The following is a 19,191-nucleotide window of genomic DNA, read 5'->3' as shown; positions in this document are numbered from 1 at the left end:
TTTTGTCTGTGCTTTGCAAAATCCATCAATGAATGACATTTTTCTTTCAAAGCTACCTCTTACTATATGTGTTCACAAAGAATATTCTCAGGAGCCTTAAATCTAAGGTGAATCACTTCATAAATCGTTTTTCTGGCAGGTTTCAGAATACTTTCCTTTTTTACACCCAGGTGCCTGGGGGTAAACCTTTTATGCTTAAACTAAAACTCTTGCTCACAGGTATGTCTTTACATGCTGGGTTCATTTCCCGGAGCTCTTCTGTAGGTGTTTCGTTCTCACCATTCAGGTAAGGCTTTCCTTATCTTTCGAAGCAAATTGCAACATTGTGGATTTAGCTGAGACATTAGTAAACATTGATCATGGTGGGCCCCTAGAGTAGCCCAACATAGAGGGTTACCATTAAGCTTCTTTCAATTTATGGAGGACTAAATCCCAGATTAGCAAAATGCAGACAAAATTATAAATGTGGTTATTGTGGCTTAGCTCAGTAGTCATCAATCAAGCTTATGCTGGTTACTGAAGGATTTTAATCTTGAATTCACAAAATGCTGAGAAAGTTTTTATACTTTATATATTGAGACTTTAGCAAGATTTCTAAATTTCAAACAGGTAATGTCACATTATATATATTAGGTAAGTGTCCTTAAACTTTTATTATTTTTGCCTATTTGCAACCCATGACAATACAATTAAATTCAAGTTTATTTCCTATATTATGATTATCTTAATCCCATATGTTTAAAACATCATTCACACTTTAAGGTAACCACATATAAATATTCTTAAGCATTTGAAAAATTCAGTTTAATAAACCAGTGTTTGCTTTGTTTTCTTATTCTTTTCTTATTATAATTTCTAATTCTGTATTCTTATTCTTTTAAAAATGCTGTGGTAGTGTGGCATTGAAATATCCCCTGATTCTCCTGTTAATGATGTCATCAGATCAATTTAGAGAAAGCCTCTTACAATCATCACTTCTTGCCAGACTATAAGATGAATTATTAAAGGTTAACTTCTTAACAATTCTCCCCTTGCTCCTTCATCCTCATTCATCCTTTGGGAAAGCAAGGTAGGCAATCCAGGCCTTGGCACTAAATTTGTGTTGTTTTGTGCTTTTTTCTGTTGTAGAGAAATGTTATTTATTAAGTACTGTTCAGGCACCTTAAGGTTAAAAACTAGGAGGTATGTTTTTATGTTTCCATTGTAACTTCATTTCTCTTAAACTCATGGAAATAGCTTGGACAGCAATAGAGAAGATGACATTTTAAGAGATCCTGGCCCATATATGTGAGAATTTGAAAAATCATTACCAAAGAAAAGACTAATAATTATGAGTTCTATATCTTGGTTCTAAACTGGGCTACAACTAGATAGCATTTTTTCTGACAAACTTTAACTTTTGTTTATTTGGCAGTGACATTCTGGGGCTAACACTGACCAGAAGCTTTATTTAACACTTACACAAATATTCACATCATCTAAGTAAAACACCAATTTGGCTCCTGAATATGTCCCCAATTAAACATGTAAATAAAACGCAAACCTAGAAGTGAATTTGACAAGAAAATAGTCTGCTCTGGGGAAATGCCAAACATGGGTTCTGGTCTGCCCGTTAAGGGATCAAAACTGATTCCTTAGTTTTAAGGATAGACAAAGGAAAGGTATATACAGGATTTGAACATAGCTTTTAAAATTGGTTCTTAAGTGAATGTTGCTAAGAGCAGTTTACTGATTATATAAGACTTGGGTGGATCTCACATTTCAGACTAGCTAGTAATTTCCAAACTCTAATTGCAGCATTTAAAGGTTCTGAAGCTCCTTACTTTTAGAAGAATAGGGAGATTTGAGAGAAGAAAGGAAGGAAATAATAGCATCAACAAGCACTTTTTCCCCATCAATCATGTTAGATAAATAGAACAAATGATATTATATCCATTTTTACCTATGGGGAAATTGAGGGTTAGAGAAGTTTCATGATTTACCCTGGGTGAGAATTGTATTGTTATAAATTTGGGATCCTAATTTAAGTGCTATAAATCCAAGACCAATCTGCTTTCTACAATACTTAATAATGTGAATTTTAAATGATTGCTGGTAACAAATGCTTGTTGATTGACTGCTAAATAAATTGAAGATACAAAGGCTGACAAGATACCTGATAGTTGTGTTTTTTAAATATCCAAAGTGTGATCTTTAACCTTTGCTAATGAGAGAAGCAAAGGTGAAAGTTCACTTCCATTGGAGGGAGTAGATTTTAGGCCAGATATCTTTCAATTTAATTCATTTCAACAAACAGCTAAATATCTACTACACAGAGCACTGTGTTAGATTTTAGGGCAGTTTCAAAAAATAAATAAAATCTGGGCCCCAAGTGAAATGATAAATATAAAAATAACTGCAAAACAAAATAGAAGAAAAGTAATAAATTCATAGGACAGATACCAATGTGCTCTCTGAGTTGTGAGGAAGAAAAGACCATATATTACTGGGAGAAATCAGGGAAAGCTAGATATCCTGTATAGCAAAAAGATCAGACCTCTAAAAATAGAATGAACCAAGGAAAGAATAATCAATGTAAGCTCTCTATTTCTTCTTCCCCAACCTGCCTATCTCAGCTTTGATTTTATTGATTTATATTAGGGGAGAATTTTATTTTTTTGCATTTTAAATTATCAAATACATATAAATTCATTTCACTTTACTAACATCTATCAAATAAAAGGATACTAGTATTGTAGTAACATATTACACTAGTGCTTTATTGTAGAGAAGTCATCTAGGTTAGGTTCTCAAAGGTTATTTAGGATCTCCTAAAATGGAAAAGCTTGGAGAACAATCCCAGTGATGGGCTATATATGTCTGTTGTCTAAGGATAAGTCTTTGTCAAATATCAGTTAACTTTAGAGAAGTTGGAGGACTACAACCTGATAAAATGTTTGACCCTTGAAGGAACTCTTAAAGACCATTTGTCAAGTTGAAGAGAAATCATGGCCTGGTTGAGAAAGGCCACACCAATGAATTATACTTCTTCAAGGTATTGAAGAGCTGAATTACTTTCTTTCTGTCTACAAACTCAGTTAACTTCAATGAGATTGAAATATTTGTTATGGGCTACTAACACAGTTTGACCACATGGATGGACCATGCAACTGGGTCCTAGACATGCAAGTCTCTTGGCATATGCCCTGTTCTAATTATTAATGGAGAATGAGACAGTTGAAATGTTTCTGTCCCATAACTGCTATTCTTATACTATGTAAATGGGAGCCTAAGCAAAGTTGTAAATTAATCTTCATTGTATATATTTATTTCATAAAAGAATTGATCTTTTAACTTTAGAAGATCATTATATACTTCAACAACAATACTATATGATGATCAATTCTGATGGATGTGGCCCTCTTCAACAATGAGATGAACCAAATCAGTTCCAATAGAGCAGTAATGAACTGAACCAGCTACACCCAGCGAAAGAACTCTGGGAGATGACTATGAACCACTACATAGAATTCCCAATCCCTCTATTTTTGTCCACTTGCATTTTTGATTCCCTTCACAGATTAATTGTACACTATTTCAAAGTCCAACTCCTTTTATACAGCAAAATAACTGTTTGGACATGTATATATATACATATATTGTATTTAACTTATACTTTAACATATTTAACATGTATTGGTCAACCTGCCATCTGGGGAAAGGGGTGGGGGGAAGAAGGGAAAAAATTGGAACAATAGGATTTGCAATTGTCAATGCTGAAAAATTACCTATGTATATATCTTATAAATAAAAAGCTATAATAATAAAAAAATATAGAAAGAAAAAAAAAGAATTGATTTTTCAGATGTGTTGAAATAGATTAAGTACATTTACATTTATAGGTAAGATCTGGGTTAAATTGCCTCCTAATCTATCCCAATCCCATGAATTTAAGAAATTCCATGTAAAGACAACTGGATTTTTGGTATTGGAAATGATCTTATAAATTATATTACCCAACCCCTTTATTTTAATGATGAAAAAACTGAGACTCAGAGAAGTGATTTGTTGGAGGTCATATAGCTAAAGAAGTGAACTGAATAATAACTAACATTTATATAGTATTTTATAGATTTTTGCAATGTTGTACAGACATTGTCTTTTTTTTCCTCACAATAATCCCATGGAACAGGCCCTACATTGTCCCCATTTAACATATGAGGAAATTGGGACACAGAAAGCTAAAGTAACTTGCCTTTAGTCACCTAGCTAATGAGTTTCCTGGGGGCATGAAGGATAGGGGAAATTTGACCAGGGTCTTCCTGATTCCAGGACCAACCAACGTTGGATGACACAATGCCAATTTTTTATGATTTCAAGGTCAATTATGTTTCCACTAGACCAAAGTGCTTCCCTTGTACATTGTAAATAGACGATAATTCCTTCTTCTATCTTGGATTCTTATTGACCAGTTCCTGAACATTACCAAAGGAACATTACAAAAAGCCATTTATAATCCAAGTAGAAATGCTAGATCAGCAATGGGACAAGAAACCGGCTACAGACAAAATTACGGTTAGTAATTAAGGGAAATTCCTGGGGGAAGCCACAACCTCCAGAACAACAGGTCCCAAGAGTCAAGACTGCCGCCAGATACCCAGCTCCAAAGGAAAGAGGAAACTTTCCATTTTAACAAATTGGTCTTAATAACTAGACACTAAGGCCAGTTGTCTTTTCATACTTGGCAACTAGGAATCCTGATTACTAGGCAGAAAGGGTAGAATCTTAACTTTTAAAGCAAACATACTTTTTTTTGGAAAGAAGATAAAAGAAAAAAGGCTTGAATCAACTCTATCCCAAATCTTCAAATTTCTGAACAATGTTTGATTTGGAAGGAACATCAGGGATTATCTGGTCCAACTCTGATTTTATAGAAGAAAGAAATGAAGCCAGAGGAGGGAGGGATTTGCCATGATCAGTGATGATGACCCATCACCTCTTACTGAAAATAAGGCTGAGTTACAGTGAAGTCAAATCTAGCCCCAGCAGAATAAATTTACCAATTAAATGTTAGAACAAGAAGAAGCCTTAGAACCCCTTGTTTTTACAGAGGAGTAAAATAAGTTCAGAATTAGTGTCAACTATATAAGGATTCAAACTTGATTCCCATTCCCATGCTTTTTTCCACCAGGTATGATTTTCTATATTATAGCCAAAGCTTACTCAGTGTAATCAATCTGTCCATCAACCAATAAACATTTGGTAAGTACCTTTTTATGTTCTAGTCACTATGCTACTGTAATGCTGGAGAAACTGAGGCAAGATAGAGATTAGAGAGTTTTTAATATTTTATTTGAGTTTCTGAGAGGGAGAGATTTTCGGGGGGGGGCAGATCAGAATCCATTCCCCCCACCCCGGGGCTGAATTGGACTTTTGTCTCAAAAAATTCAGCATTGAATGTGAGATTCCAATGATTTTTATATGGTGCAAGAGATCAGGGAAGACAAAGGCAAAGGGTGGAGTCTGAACACTGGTAAGTGTGGGAATTTCTAGTCAGGAACCATCAATTCAGTTTTGACAGATTGGGGTAGGTCCATAAATTCTTGATTACTTAGGAGGGCTTAGGAGCTAGGATGTCTGAAGTCCCCCTTAACTGAGATTAAACATTTACAGTTTATGACCCTAGAGTAGCCAGCCTTAAATTATATCAGTCCTAATAGGAAGGGAAGGTTGCAACTAGGAGGATTGAGGCAGAACAATTCTAGGAACTGAGACAGAACAATTTAGGGAAACTGAAGCAGGACAATTTAGGGAAACTGTAACACTACCTGCTAGGAAAACAAAGGCAAAAACCAAAATATATCTATCAGAAGACACAGACAATTATACAGATACAAGTATATCCAAAATAAGAATAAGGTACCTGGTTAGGATTGGGGAAGAGGCTAACAAAAAGGTGAAAGAAACCTAAGAATCTGAAGATGCTGAAAGTTAGAGTTGGAACAGGATGTTACTCAAGAAAGATCCATTTTTTTTGTCCTCATGACTTGAAAAAGCAATGTACTAATAGGTCACATTTTTTTCTCTCTTCCCTTCTTTGCCCCTCTCTTCTCCCTTCACTCTTCTCTTCCCCTTTTTCTTCTTTCTCTCCCTTTTCTTTCTTTTTTTGTCTCCTTTCATTTCCTCTGCAACCTTCTCGAAGAAGACAACCTAGAAAACTTCTCCAGTCTAGGTTTTCTCCTAGAAAACCTCCAGAAAACTTCTTCAATTTCAAGTTTTGAAAATGAAAGTGTCCTTAATTTTACCATTTTCCAGTTTTCATCCAACCATTATTCCCAATCCCAATAGTGGTTGCTATAGATGGCAAAGTTTCTTCAATCTTCCTCTTCTCCATCTTTCACACTTGGGTTTCTGGAATTCATCCTTTCTCTCTCTTAAACTTGGGATTTGAATCCAGGTGTTTCCTGACTCCAGATGCAGCATTGTATTTCATACCCATGCTGTCTCCTAGGTAGGGAACATATTTACTGAATTTGCTTAGCAGGGCAATCACACCACTGACACTTTGGATGCTTAATAAACATTATGCAAGGGTGACAGTGACTGACTCTGGCAATGACTGATTCTAACCTTAATGTTTTCTGTCATCTAGAAGCATTTGTAATAATCTTTTGGGGACAAAAGAATGAAATTTCATCTGACCTTTTTTATGCATCTTGGTAAGTAGAAAGATTATTTTCAAAGCTCATTTCTCTAGTTTCCCCCCACAATGCCTCAAATCATTTAGGAGAAATTTCCAGCTTTCTCTGCATTTCTTCCATTCTGCATGGTTTCTACATGACTGCCCAGCTACCTAATTATTTCAAATAGTTGGAAACTCTATATAGCTATGATCACTATCAAAAGAGCAATTTCTGGCAATCCATCGTTTTGAGTCATTTTATGAATTTATGAATACAATGTGTTTTTAAAAAATAAACTAGCTCTGAAAAAGTGGTTGTCCCAATGTTAGGGGTTTGGTAAAATTTTGGTGGTGGGGGAGGGAACTGTCTTCTCTAGGTAAATGAAGGCTTTGTATTGAGGTATTAAGTTCACTGTGTGTTTATTTTTTTTAAGTTGATAACATTATATCAGTCATTGTGAAAGGTATTTTCCATAATTACTCTCATCAATCACAAATTTTCTGTAACATTAAATACCATCTCTATGCTACTACATAATTACAATAATACCAATAATAACTGATGAACTATCCTAAATAAGTAATTCAGTTTTTTCACTGTACACACAAATGTGCACACATATTTATGATCAATCATACAGTTACTTCCTCTAAGCAAGTTTTGAAAATGAGTGTCCTTAATTTTACCATTTTCCAGTTTTCATCCAACCATTATTCCCAAACTATAGTTGCTTAATGAAAAGTATCAAACCATTATTCCTAGAAATTAACCACCTAATAGATGGTATAGTGAATAAAGTGCTGAACATAGAATCAAGACCTGAATTTTAAACCTGCCTTAGATGCTTATTAAATCTGTGATCCTAGACAAGTCATTTAACCTTTATCAACCTCACTCCCCTTATCTATAAAATAGGTATAATAATAGTATCTACTTCACAGGGTTGTTATTAGGATCAAATTAGATAACATATATAATGCAAATAATTTATAAAGTTGAAAGTGTTATTTATATGCTGACTGCTGCTGGTCATAGTAGTAGTGTTGATAGTATTTTGATGACAGTAATAATCGTAGTTGTAATATATTTGTAGTGGTGCCACGAGTAGTGGTAAACTCCTTTGTGATTCCTTCCCAAAGCTCTCTGACATCTTCTAGGTGTCCATAAAACATCAAAGTCTGGCTTATCATCATCCTGTAACCATAATAAACTCTTCTATTTATAACTCCTCCCCCAGGTAATTTCAGGAACTTTTTGAAAGTTTGCAGATTGTGAGCTTCCAAGACAAAGAAAAGATATTGTTCCTCTAGGGTTCAATACAAAGATTCAATATAAAGGGTTCAAATACCAAGTCTTTAGCCATAAAAATCACACAGTACTTGCAGAAAGTTCATCATCTTTGGCAATTAAGTCTCCCTTCCCTCTTAGTTCATATAATGCAATTGTCTTCCCCTCACTAGCTCCTCTCTTATCTCTCTCTCACATGAAGAGGTAACAATTCTCCTTGCCAAATATCATCCCTTTATATGCATAAGTGATTCCATTTCATCTTCTCCAACAGATTGCCTCATCTATCATCCCCTCTCTCACTTTTCTTCAAACTCTCCCTATCCATTGACTGCTTTCCTACTGCCTACAAACACATTCTTGTCTCTCTCATCCTCAAAACCTCTCACTTTACCAAATTAACCTTGTAAATTCATGTTTTAAAAACAATGCAAATAGATGAGATAAATTCAGTATAGCAGGAAGGGAAAATTATTTACAATAGTGATTCACAGATGAAGATTATTAACAGTGACTAATTACATGCCATATTCAGTTGTTTTCACATTGCTAAAGGAGTACACTCATTTAAAAAAGTCTTAAAATCAATTTTATTAGTGCTTTTTATTTTATATTACAGTCATTTCTGGAAATATCTTCCCCTTTCTTTCCTTCCAGGTTCAGATTTGAATTCTCTTATAACCAAGAAATTTTGGCAAAAATATTTAAATTGTTTAGGCTAGACTCTAACCTAGAAGTCTCTTGATATTCCTCTAGAAGGAGAGAAGTAGGTTTCATTATCTGTTTACAGGACCTATTTCCAAATTACTCAAAAGTGTAGTCCCCATTTAGCAATCTCTTCATTTATATTATTACTATAGCCATTTTGTATACTATTCTTTTGGGTCTAGTTTATCATTTGCATTGGTTCGCACAAAATCTTGCCATATTTTGCTAACTCATATTCATCATCTTTTACTACAAAATGATATACAATTATATTTTTATACTATAGTTTGTATAGTCATTTCTCCCAATAGATTGATACCTATTTTGTTTCCAATTCATTACCACACACAAAAAAGTTACCATAAATGGGATATAAACCTTTGTCTTTAATTTCCTTGGGTCATGTCGTAAGTAAAATATACTTGCTAGATCGACTGATACTAAAAGTGTAGCCCATGTGTTAAAATTTACTCTTAAATTTCAGTGATACGACATAAAGTCCAAATCATCCCACCCTAATTATTGTTTTACTCCCAGCCAAACAAAGATCTGTCTAAATACTTAGATAAATAGTAGCCGAGAGCTTACCATTCTCAGGGGGAAGTTTCTGGATTCTTTTTTCAAAAAACTGGAAAATTTTGTTCAGAAATAAACTGTATATTGAAATATTTCATTTGTCCTACATGTTGACAAGGTCATAACTGAGGCCTTGGAATGCCAAGAAAACGAAAAATAAAAGTACAGAAGAAACAATAAAAAATTTAAATGCACTAGGCCCCCTGGGCTTTTAAAAAAAAACTGGATGAAAGGCAAAAGCTTCATTTATTATCTAGCAATACATTCTGTTCTATTCAAAAAGTTAATGTATTGTGTGTTCCTGAAGTGAGCTGCAGAGAGATTGCCATAGTTTTGTGTGTAGTATACTTTGTTTCATGAAAAGTAAACATTAAAATAGATATCCTTACAAAACATATAAATTCATATATTTTAATTTTTTAATCTTACAAAAGGGTTTTCCACTATGTGCTTTTAAATAATTATCTCTGCTAAGTGTATTTATTAAAGTACTTGATATTTTAAAACACCACTAACAACACAGTTCAGATGCAATTTTTCTGTAGCATAGGCACATCTATATACTTTAGGTAAAATCCAAGTCATTGCTGATATTTTTTTAAGCCGAATAATTTTTTTAATCTGCCCAGAAAAATCATGACTGAGCCTATGTCTAAGCTTGAAGCTTTCACTACCAATGTTCATTTCTTCCCCAAACCTCCCAAACAACACTGCATATCAGTATTTCACGTAAACACTTATAAATTTGTATAAATAATGTTTCGAGTTGTCATCATGAACCTGGTGTGGTTTCATTTCTGAGGCACAAACATTTTTATCAGAGCAAGTTTAGCCAAGCCAAATTATAAAAACAGGCAAAGCCTCAAAGGCTCCCATTCCAGCAGAAGAATTCAGGACAGAACTTGCCTAAAAGGGTAAAACCCTGGAAGGGAAGTCTTACACAATCTAAATGCAGCAATAACACATTTGCTTTGCTTGAATTTTTTTGAATAGTCCTGTCCAAATGGATCTCCCACCCCAAATCTTTGCTTCTAGCTTAATGTATCCTAAAAATTCACTCAGGACCATGAAAAGAGGTCCAGGTTATAAGTGGTTCACATAATTCTGGTTATTTATGACAGCACAAACAACAGAGGAAAATTCTGTAGGAGAAAAGGTTGCACTGACTCTGAATAAAGATAACGTGAACTTCCTTCATATCCTTAAATAACAACAAAAAAAGATTTTTTAAAATCAAGTTTAAATCTGGAATCGAAAAATTAAGGGAGAAAATTAAAAATGGAAAATTCAGCCTATTATGCTATCATTTGGAACTGTATGATGAGGATTGGAGGCGATTCAATTTAATTAGCATGCATTTATTAAATACCTACTATGTGCCAGATACTGTGGTAGGCATAATGTATAGAATGATGAACTTGGACTTGAGAAGATCTAGATTCAAATCCTACTTCTGATACTAGATATGTGACACTTAGGTAAATCACTGAATTTTTTGTGCCTCAGAGAACTTCTTGGGACTTCAGTCATAGTCCCAAGATGGAGAAATTGAATGGAATTATCAAGAAGGGATTAATGGGTAGAACATAACAATTTACATATATATATATGTATATAATTTTACAATCATTCATTTTCAATATGAATTCAATTACACATAGAATTAGAATCTCTCATTGTCAATTCATTTTTTACTCTTGAAGAAATGGCAGACATAGGAAAAATAGATCTTGTTTCACATTCTTTTCAATTCCTATGTTCAACTATCCTACTCCACTCATCTACTGAGAACAGCATTCCCTATAAAATTGCAAGACTCTGTAAGCAATATAAAAATCACATTGTCATATAAACCAAAACTCTGAATTAAAATAGCTTGTGTTTTAGCCATGTGATTTTTGCCATTTTTGCTCTTTTTCAGTTGTTTCAGTCACATCCAATTGTTCATGACCCTATTAGGCATTTTCTTGGCAAAGATACTGAATTGGTTTGCTTTTTTCCTTTACCAGCTAATTTTATGGATAAGGAAACTGAGGCAAACAGAATTAAGTGACTTGGTCAGGGTCACATAGCTGTCTGAGCCTGGAATTGAACTCTTGAGTTTTCCTGACTTCAGGCCTGTCACTCTATGCACTGTATTATCTAGCTACCAATCTTTGTCATATTTTTACAGGTTTGTATTTGCTGTATCTCCAGAGGTTATCTTGTCTTCTTTAAGTTTCTATGTTTACAATCCAAATAAATTACCATCAGGTGAATGGTGTTGCCTTGACAGTAGACTCATAATATGAACAATCAAGCAGCATGGTAGAGGTCTCAGTGGCCTGAGAGTCAGAGAACCTGTGTGATTTTTGGCAAGACCTAAGTTTCCTCATGTGTAAAATAACAGGGTTACACTATATAGCTAATAAGTCCCTTCTAATGCTGGATCTCTGATCCATAAACACGGTTAATTGGGTTGAAGATGATAGTGTGCTTTTACAGAGAAGTAAGCATTTTAAAATATAAATATAACATTTTATTTAATTAAATATAAGAATTAAGATAGAGCCAGAGAACAGTTAAACTTTAAATATCTAGTTTAATCCTTTCATCTTATTGATGAGACAACAAAGACTCTGATAACTTGAGTGCTGCCCAAGGTTACTGAGTTATTCCAAAGATGTCCTTTTTAAATGAGAGTAAAAAAATATGAAAACTTGGGTACCATCACAAATCTTTTAACTATTTTTGATAAGCATTAAATCTAACTATGGTTGATTCTCTTTTTAATACCTCTCAATGATTTCATCACTTCTCGTTGGTTTAATTATCATCTTTCATGAAAGTGATTCCCAGATCTATATATATTCAGTCCTAGCCTCTCTCCTGAGTTCCAGTACTGGAGTGCCAATATCTGTTGAATATTTCCAACTAGACATTCTGTAGCCATCTCAAATTCACTATATACAAATTAGAACTTATCAACTTCCTTCTTAATTCCAGCCCACTTACTAATTTCTCTAATTTTATCTGTTCTCCCAGATTTTTCACCTCAAAATCATTTTAACTCTTTCCTTTCTCTCGCCCTTATGTCCAGTCAATTGACTAGTCTTATTGACTCTGTCTCAATGATATCTCCTACATATTTCCCCTTCTTTCCACTCACATAACTAACATCATTGTTCAGATAAGCATTCCCCTTTACTTGAGTTATTTAAAATAGGAAAGAAGGAAATATTTTTAAAGATCCTGCTTTTTTCCAGGCATTGTACTAAGAACTTTACAATATTGTATTTGATTTTTATATCAACCCTAGGAAGAAGGTCTTTTCATATCCCCATTTCACATTTGAGTAAGCTGAGTAAAGAGGGTCTTTTCTAATAAAGACAAATTAAGTGACTGGTACAGAGACACTTAGCTGGATTTTAACTCATTCTTCCTGAGTCCAGGTCCTGCCTCCAACCTTTTCCCCTTTTCAATCTACCATCTACTCAGCTTCCAAAGTGATTTTTCTCAAAGCACAAGTGTGATTATATCAATTAGCAAACTTCCATGGTTCCCTATTGATTCTAGACTTAAATATAAACTCCTCCTTTTGATATTTAAAAGACATCACAAAGTGATTCCATACTATCTTCTTAACTGTTTCTCTGATGGTATGATATTCCATCTCCTATCTCTACAATCTGTTCATAGTGTGAGTCCTAAATCTGCAATGCCCTGCTCCCTTACATTCCCCCTTTAGGAATTCCTAAATTCCTTCAAAGCATGATTAAGTACCACTTCCTAGAAGCCTTTGCTCATTCCTTTCCTATCCCCAATTGGTAGAGCTTTCCTGTTCATTAAAATTACTTGCTATTAAATTTAAATATTATTTGCACAGCATCTACAATATATTCTATTTCCTCTGAGGGCAGAGACTATTTGAATTTTTTATCTTTGTATTCATTTTGCCTTTCCTAGCTTGACATGTAATAAGTGATTAATAAGTGTTTAATGATTATTTGGTTTTCTCCTTGACGTATTAGAAGGACCCAGTATCAAAAATTATTGTAATTTTACTATAATTTCTATTTTGCAAAGGTACTTTAAACACAAATTTAAAGAGCAGAAATAATTTTATCGTGGAATAAAAATTTTCACCTTGTAATATCTATTTTATTTACCTTGTGAATTAAAAAAATTTCACTGTATCAAACAGATACAGCTTGATCCTTCAAGGTAATCTTAAATTCCCCAAGCAAATTTCTAATTTGTCCAGAACCTTTTATAAGAATTGAAAGCTAACACTATGAATTCAAGGATTTAGGGCAATTTGTCACCAAAAATCATTTTAAGTGCTTATTCTCCAGCCTTTGAACTTTCTTTGCCAGAAAAAAATCTTGAACTTCATGGCTATAATTTGTTAAGGTAAGGCCATGCTTGCATTCCAAGCTCTTTGCTAACAGCTACTTCTTCATTTGCCCTTTATGACAAAGCAGAAAAAATTATAGCCATGAAACATTTATGTACGACAGCAGCATAATGAATACCTTCAATTTTCTTTTTTCATTTAGTAGCTTCTAAGTTGTTCATGTTAACCACTCCCCTCATATCTCTATAAATCAACAATATGGTCTTCAGTAATGATGTACCAAGGGCAGCTAGGCAGTACAATAGATAGAATGGCAGGCCTAAAGTCAGGAAGACTAATCTTCCTGAGTTCCAATCCAGCTTCAGACTCTTACTAGCTGGCAAGTATCTTAACACTGTTTGCCTCAGTTTCTCATCTGTAAAATGAGCTGGAGAAAAAAATGGCAAACCACTCCAGTATCTCTTCCAAAATTACCCCAAATAGGGTCACAAAGAGTCGGACACAACTGAACGACAACAATGATATACCATCACCCATTTCTGATTTTTAAAAAGATCTTATCTCTTTTCTAGAACAGAATATTTTAAAACATCTTAAATAGAATAAAGGTTTAAGAACAAACATGTAAAACAATTACTTATAGATAAACACTTCAAGTGAAAATGGTGATGTTGGTTCCCAATTCCCTTACCTTATTTATAAATGATTCCTTTTGTGAAAATGGTAATGGCATGTATGTGAATCCCCAGTAATATATAATAAGTCCTATGTATTCTGTACTTTATATACTTTTATGATTCAGGAAGCATGAGTTGACTCATGATGTATTTGAGTCTGTATAATTGATCCTATTTGTAAGTTTCAGGAGAAAATCCTACAATTTATTTTTAGAATATATGCTCCTTAAGGGTTATTTCATAATACAGTGCCCAGAACATAGTAGGTATCTAATAAATAGATTAGAAGTAACTAGAACGCTAAACTCAAATCTGGTCTCAGATGCTTATGCTGTGTGATTCTGGCAACACTCTTTACTTTAATCTCTCTTTACTTTAATCCTCTGGAGAAGGAACTGGCAAACCACTCCAGTATCTTTGCCAAGAAAATCCCATGAACAATATGGTCCACAGATATAGTCAGGCACAACTCAACAACAATAACAAATAATTGCTTACAGAATGGTGATAAACACAACAACAATTTGTATACAGATGAGATTAAATATCTGCTGAAATCTCTGTATTTTCCATTCATGTGTGACTCTTTGTGACCCCATTTGAGGTTTTGTTAGCAAAAATACTGGTGTGATTTGCCATTTCTTTCTCCAGCTCATTTTTACAAATGGAGAATTTAGGCAAACAGGGTTAAGTGGCTTGCCCAGAGTAACACAGCTATTAAGTATCTAAGGCCAGATTTGAATTCAGGAAGATGAGTCTCCCTGGCTTCAGACCTACTACTCTCTCCTAGCTGCCCTGAGATCTCGGTATTAGTCCTCATTGATCTTTTAGTGATATTGAAAGGGCTAACTCCCCTTTAAATCAAATTTTAACTGCTGAGTAAAAGCAGTCTATTAATAACCCATATTTACTAGTAAATTCTTCAGTTTGTGTTCTGTTTATAACTTTCTTTTTGTTTCTTTTGGGTTCAAGTGCTTTTTAGGCTCTCAAAAGCTCAAGATGAGTGCATCAGTGGCTCTTGTCATCCAATTGTTGGTGATCTCCTACTGGGTCGCAGTGCCCAGCTTACAGCCTCCTCTACCTGTGGATTGGATGGACCACAGAAATATTGCATCATAGGCTACTTGGAGGTAGGTTGATTCTGATTTATTTTTGGAGAATTCCTTAGTTAAATGGAAAGATTGCTCCAGGATGCCTATAGACATCACAGAAAAGACTAAAGTAAACAATGCAACCTTCATTCAAGTGGAAAAAGAAAATGTTGCCAGGAAACATAAAACTACAATATAAACTTGATTAATCAGAATGCTTGAGAAAGAAATCATGACGTGGAAAAACTCGGAGTTTAGAAAGACCTTAAAGTTTCAACTCAACCCCACCATTTTATTTAATTTTTAGTTTTGTTTTAACATTCCATTTATGCATTACCCTCTTTCTGAGATGTCTCTTGTAACAAAGTAAACCCATTAAACAAAATTAATAATAAATACAATGACCTCATCTGAAAGTTCAAGCAAAATTCACACTTCTACCTCTTTTTAAAATATTAATCGAAATCAACTTATTTTCTTTCTCCCTCCTCAACCCATTGAAAGAAAAGGAGGAAAAATAAAGCTTCTTATAACTAAAATGCAGTCAAGTAAAACAAATCCCCCCACTGACTGTACATAAAGCTATATATGTCTTATTCTATTCCCTAAATCTATTGCTCCTCTGCAATGAATAGCATATTTTATGATTGCTTGTCTGAAATCATGAATGATCATTATATTTATCATAATTCTTAAAGCTTTCATAGTTGTTTCTTTTTACAGTGTTGTATAAATTGCTCTGGTTCTACTCATTTCATTCTTCAAAATCTTCCTTTTTATAAGTGACATTATAAAATTGCTCTTCTGATTTTTGTTATTTCATTCTGCATTAGTTCATGTAAGTCTTCCCAAATATTTTTGAAATCACCCATTTTCTCATCTTTTATACTAAAATAATACTCTATCATATTCATCTATGACAACTAATTTAGTCTTTCCTCAATTGTTAAACAACTTCTCTGTTTCCAATTTTTGTCACCACAAAAAAAAATTGTTCTACATATTTTTATATTATGGGACCTTTTCCTTTCTTTCTTATCTCTTTTAAATATATTAAACAATGTATACTTCAATCAAAGGGAATGAAGTGTTTAATGACTTTATGTGTATAATTCCAAATTGCTTTCCTGAATGGTTGTTTTCCCACAGCTCTTACAATATTTATAATTTCCTCTTTTATCATCTTAGCTACTCTGAAAGGCATGATCTCAAAATTGCTTTAATTTGCATATTCCTAATAGATTGCGATTTGGGATATTTTTTCAAATGGTTATAAATAGGCTGGTTTTCTTGTTTATTTATATCCTTAGATCATTTGTCAATTGCTGAATGGTCCTTTTTCTTAATTCTTATCTGTTTCTTATATATCCTGAAAATAAAACTTTTATCAAAGAAAGTTACAGAAAAGACTCTCCCCCAGTTTATTGTTTATTATTATTAAAAAATAATAATTTGATGTTTATTAAATTTGTTTATTTTTATTTTTTATTAGATTTGTCAGTGCACATTTTATTTTTTATATTTTAATTTTATGTAATTATGTAATTAATATGCAAGTTTTAATTTTATGTAATAAAAATTATCTATTTAATCCTCTTATCTCCTTCTCTAATCCTTGTTTAGGAGTGAACTTTTCTCTTATGCATCCTCAGATAAGTTATCAGCCCCCTTGTTATAGATGAGGAGCTGAGACTGGAAGAGGTTACATGATTTGTAATTGGTGATATACATATGAAGCATCATGAATGGCATTTGAATCTAGGTCCCTTTCAACTCCAAATTCAATGATTTTCCCCTTATACTCTTTCCTCAAGGTCTTATCATTTTCCATTTCTGGTTCCATGTGAACTTGAAAATCTTTTTCAGATGAGTTCCTTGTTGAAAATTTCTTCTAAAATCCCCCATTCTACTTTTCTATCTTAGTGAGCCCAATATAGTAAACTTGATTAAATTATCTTCCCTTAATGACTGAAGATCTTGTAGTGCCTCTGGGTCATCATGATGGATTTTAGTTCTCTGTATGCATTTTCTGTGATTAACTTCCATATACTTTGCATATATCTTGTATATACCTAGTTATTTCCATGTTCTTTTCCCCCATTAGCATGTGAATTCCTTCAGGGCAGGGATTGTTTTTGCCTTTTTTAAATCTCCAGTTTTTAGTACACTTTTAAATTCAAAATGCTTGTTGATTGATTGGTTATGTAGCATCATCATGGAGATGGTATAGATTAGATTTATTGTATATTACATTGCAAAGTCTTTTCTTGTTCTGAGCCATCCCCCCTTTTCTGCTCTTTTCTCATGGTCTTATTATTTTCCATTTCTGGTTCCATGTGAACTTGAAAATCTTTTTCAGATGAGTTCTTGTTGAAAATTTCTTCTAAAATCTCCCATTCTACTTTTCTATCTTAGTGAGCCCAGTATAGTGAACTTAATTAAATTATCTTTCCTTAATGACTGAAGATCTTGTAGTGCCTTGGTTTTTTTATGGTTTAATTTGGTTTTTTTGGCAGCTAATGGTACAGTGGGTAAAGTGCCTAGACTTGGACTCAGGAAAACTTATCTTCCTGAATTCAAACCAGCTTCAAACATTTAGTAGTTATATAACCCTGGGCAAGGCACTTACCTCTTTTTGCCTCAGTTTCCTCACCTATAAAATGAGTTGGAGAAAAAAATGGCAAAGCATTCCAGTATTTTTGTCAAGATAACCTCAAATCAGGACACAGCTCAAATGAATTCTTTTTTGTCCAAAAAGTCTTTGACAAGAGTTGATTTTTTCCAAAAAAAAAAAAAAAAACCTGACCAGGAAAAAACAAAAGCCAGTCAATTAGATAGACAAAGAAAAGAAAGGTTAATCAGTAGAGCAATCAAAGTTGCTTACCACCAAACACTGTCCCTAGGTGCTGAGGATATGAAGACAATGAAACACTCTCTACCCTCTAGGAGATTATGTTCTGTCAGATATAAAGACATATGTAATGTATACAAAGTATATATAAAATAAATATAATATGGGGAATATTAAAATTTGAGAATATTAGGAAAGGTGGCATTTGAAGTGGGTTTTGAAGGAAACTAGGGATTCTAAGAGACAAAGGAAAGGAGAAAGTGCTTTCCAAGTACTTCAAGTCTGTCTAATATACAGAGAGGAAATGGAATTTTTCATCTGAGGAGCAGTAAGGAGACTAGATTGGCAGGAACATGGAACACATTAAAGGGAGTGATAAACAAGGAATCTGTAAAGATAAATTGTGAAACACTTTAAGTCTTAGAGTTTCTATTTGACCTTAAAGGTAATAGGGCATCTGTACTTTAGGAATATCATTGGTGGCTTAGTGGCTTGGACCAGATTCTCAAAGGATATTTGAGGGGAAAGAATGTAATGGGCTGAAGTTTGAGTTGATGCACTGAGGTCTCAAGTACATGAGGCTAAATAGTAATTGGGCTATACTCTATTAATATACATGATTGGATAAAGAATGGTCCCTGCCCACTCTCCGTGCAAGTCCTGATGTGTTGTAGAGGAAATGACGATTTTGGTGGGTGGAAGCAGAGAGAGGAACAGGAAGAGAAACTGGGAGAGATTGGGCCTGGGTTCCTTTTCTCCTGGCTGCTGGTCATGTGGCTACTGATCCAGCTAGCTTCTTGACTCAGCTGCACACATTGCTATCGCCGATTTTCTTCCACCTCCGATCTTTCTTCACTGAGAATAAAGACTGACGATTTTCCCCTAACCTGAATTCCTGACTCCTGCTGATTTTAAAAATACACGGTCTTCACAAAAGAAAATCTTTCTCAGATGGAGAGATTACAAAGAAAGTAGAGTCTGAGCTAAATTGATAATTGAGTTT

The 19,191-nt window shown here is 33.8% G+C and overlaps 1 protein-coding gene across 3 annotated transcripts in view; it reads left to right on the top strand.

The window, feature by feature from the left end:
- Positions 1 to 206: 206 nt before the first annotated feature.
- The window catches only part of LAMB4 (laminin subunit beta 4), a 138,224-nt gene continuing 119,239 nt past the window's right edge, over positions 207 to 19,191 (top strand). For 2 of the 3 annotated variants that reach the window (XM_031938766.1, XM_031938767.1), the window contains exons 1-4: positions 207 to 286; positions 5,171 to 5,241; positions 6,632 to 6,698; positions 15,219 to 15,376. In XM_031938766.1, the coding sequence (XP_031794626.1) occupies positions 6,665 to 6,698; positions 15,219 to 15,376 (192 nt within the window). In that variant the 5' untranslated portion in view covers positions 207 to 286; positions 5,171 to 5,241; positions 6,632 to 6,664. The remainder of the gene's footprint in view (positions 287 to 5,170; positions 5,242 to 6,631; positions 6,699 to 15,218; positions 15,377 to 19,191) is intronic. The other variant, XM_023504778.2, reaches the window with a different exon arrangement.

This window comes from Sarcophilus harrisii, chromosome 5, assembly GCF_902635505.1.
Source record: "Sarcophilus harrisii chromosome 5, mSarHar1.11, whole genome shotgun sequence".
NCBI classification, from domain to species: Eukaryota; Metazoa; Chordata; class Mammalia; order Dasyuromorphia; family Dasyuridae; genus Sarcophilus; species Sarcophilus harrisii.
This window is presented reverse-complemented; position numbering and strand designations above follow the sequence as displayed.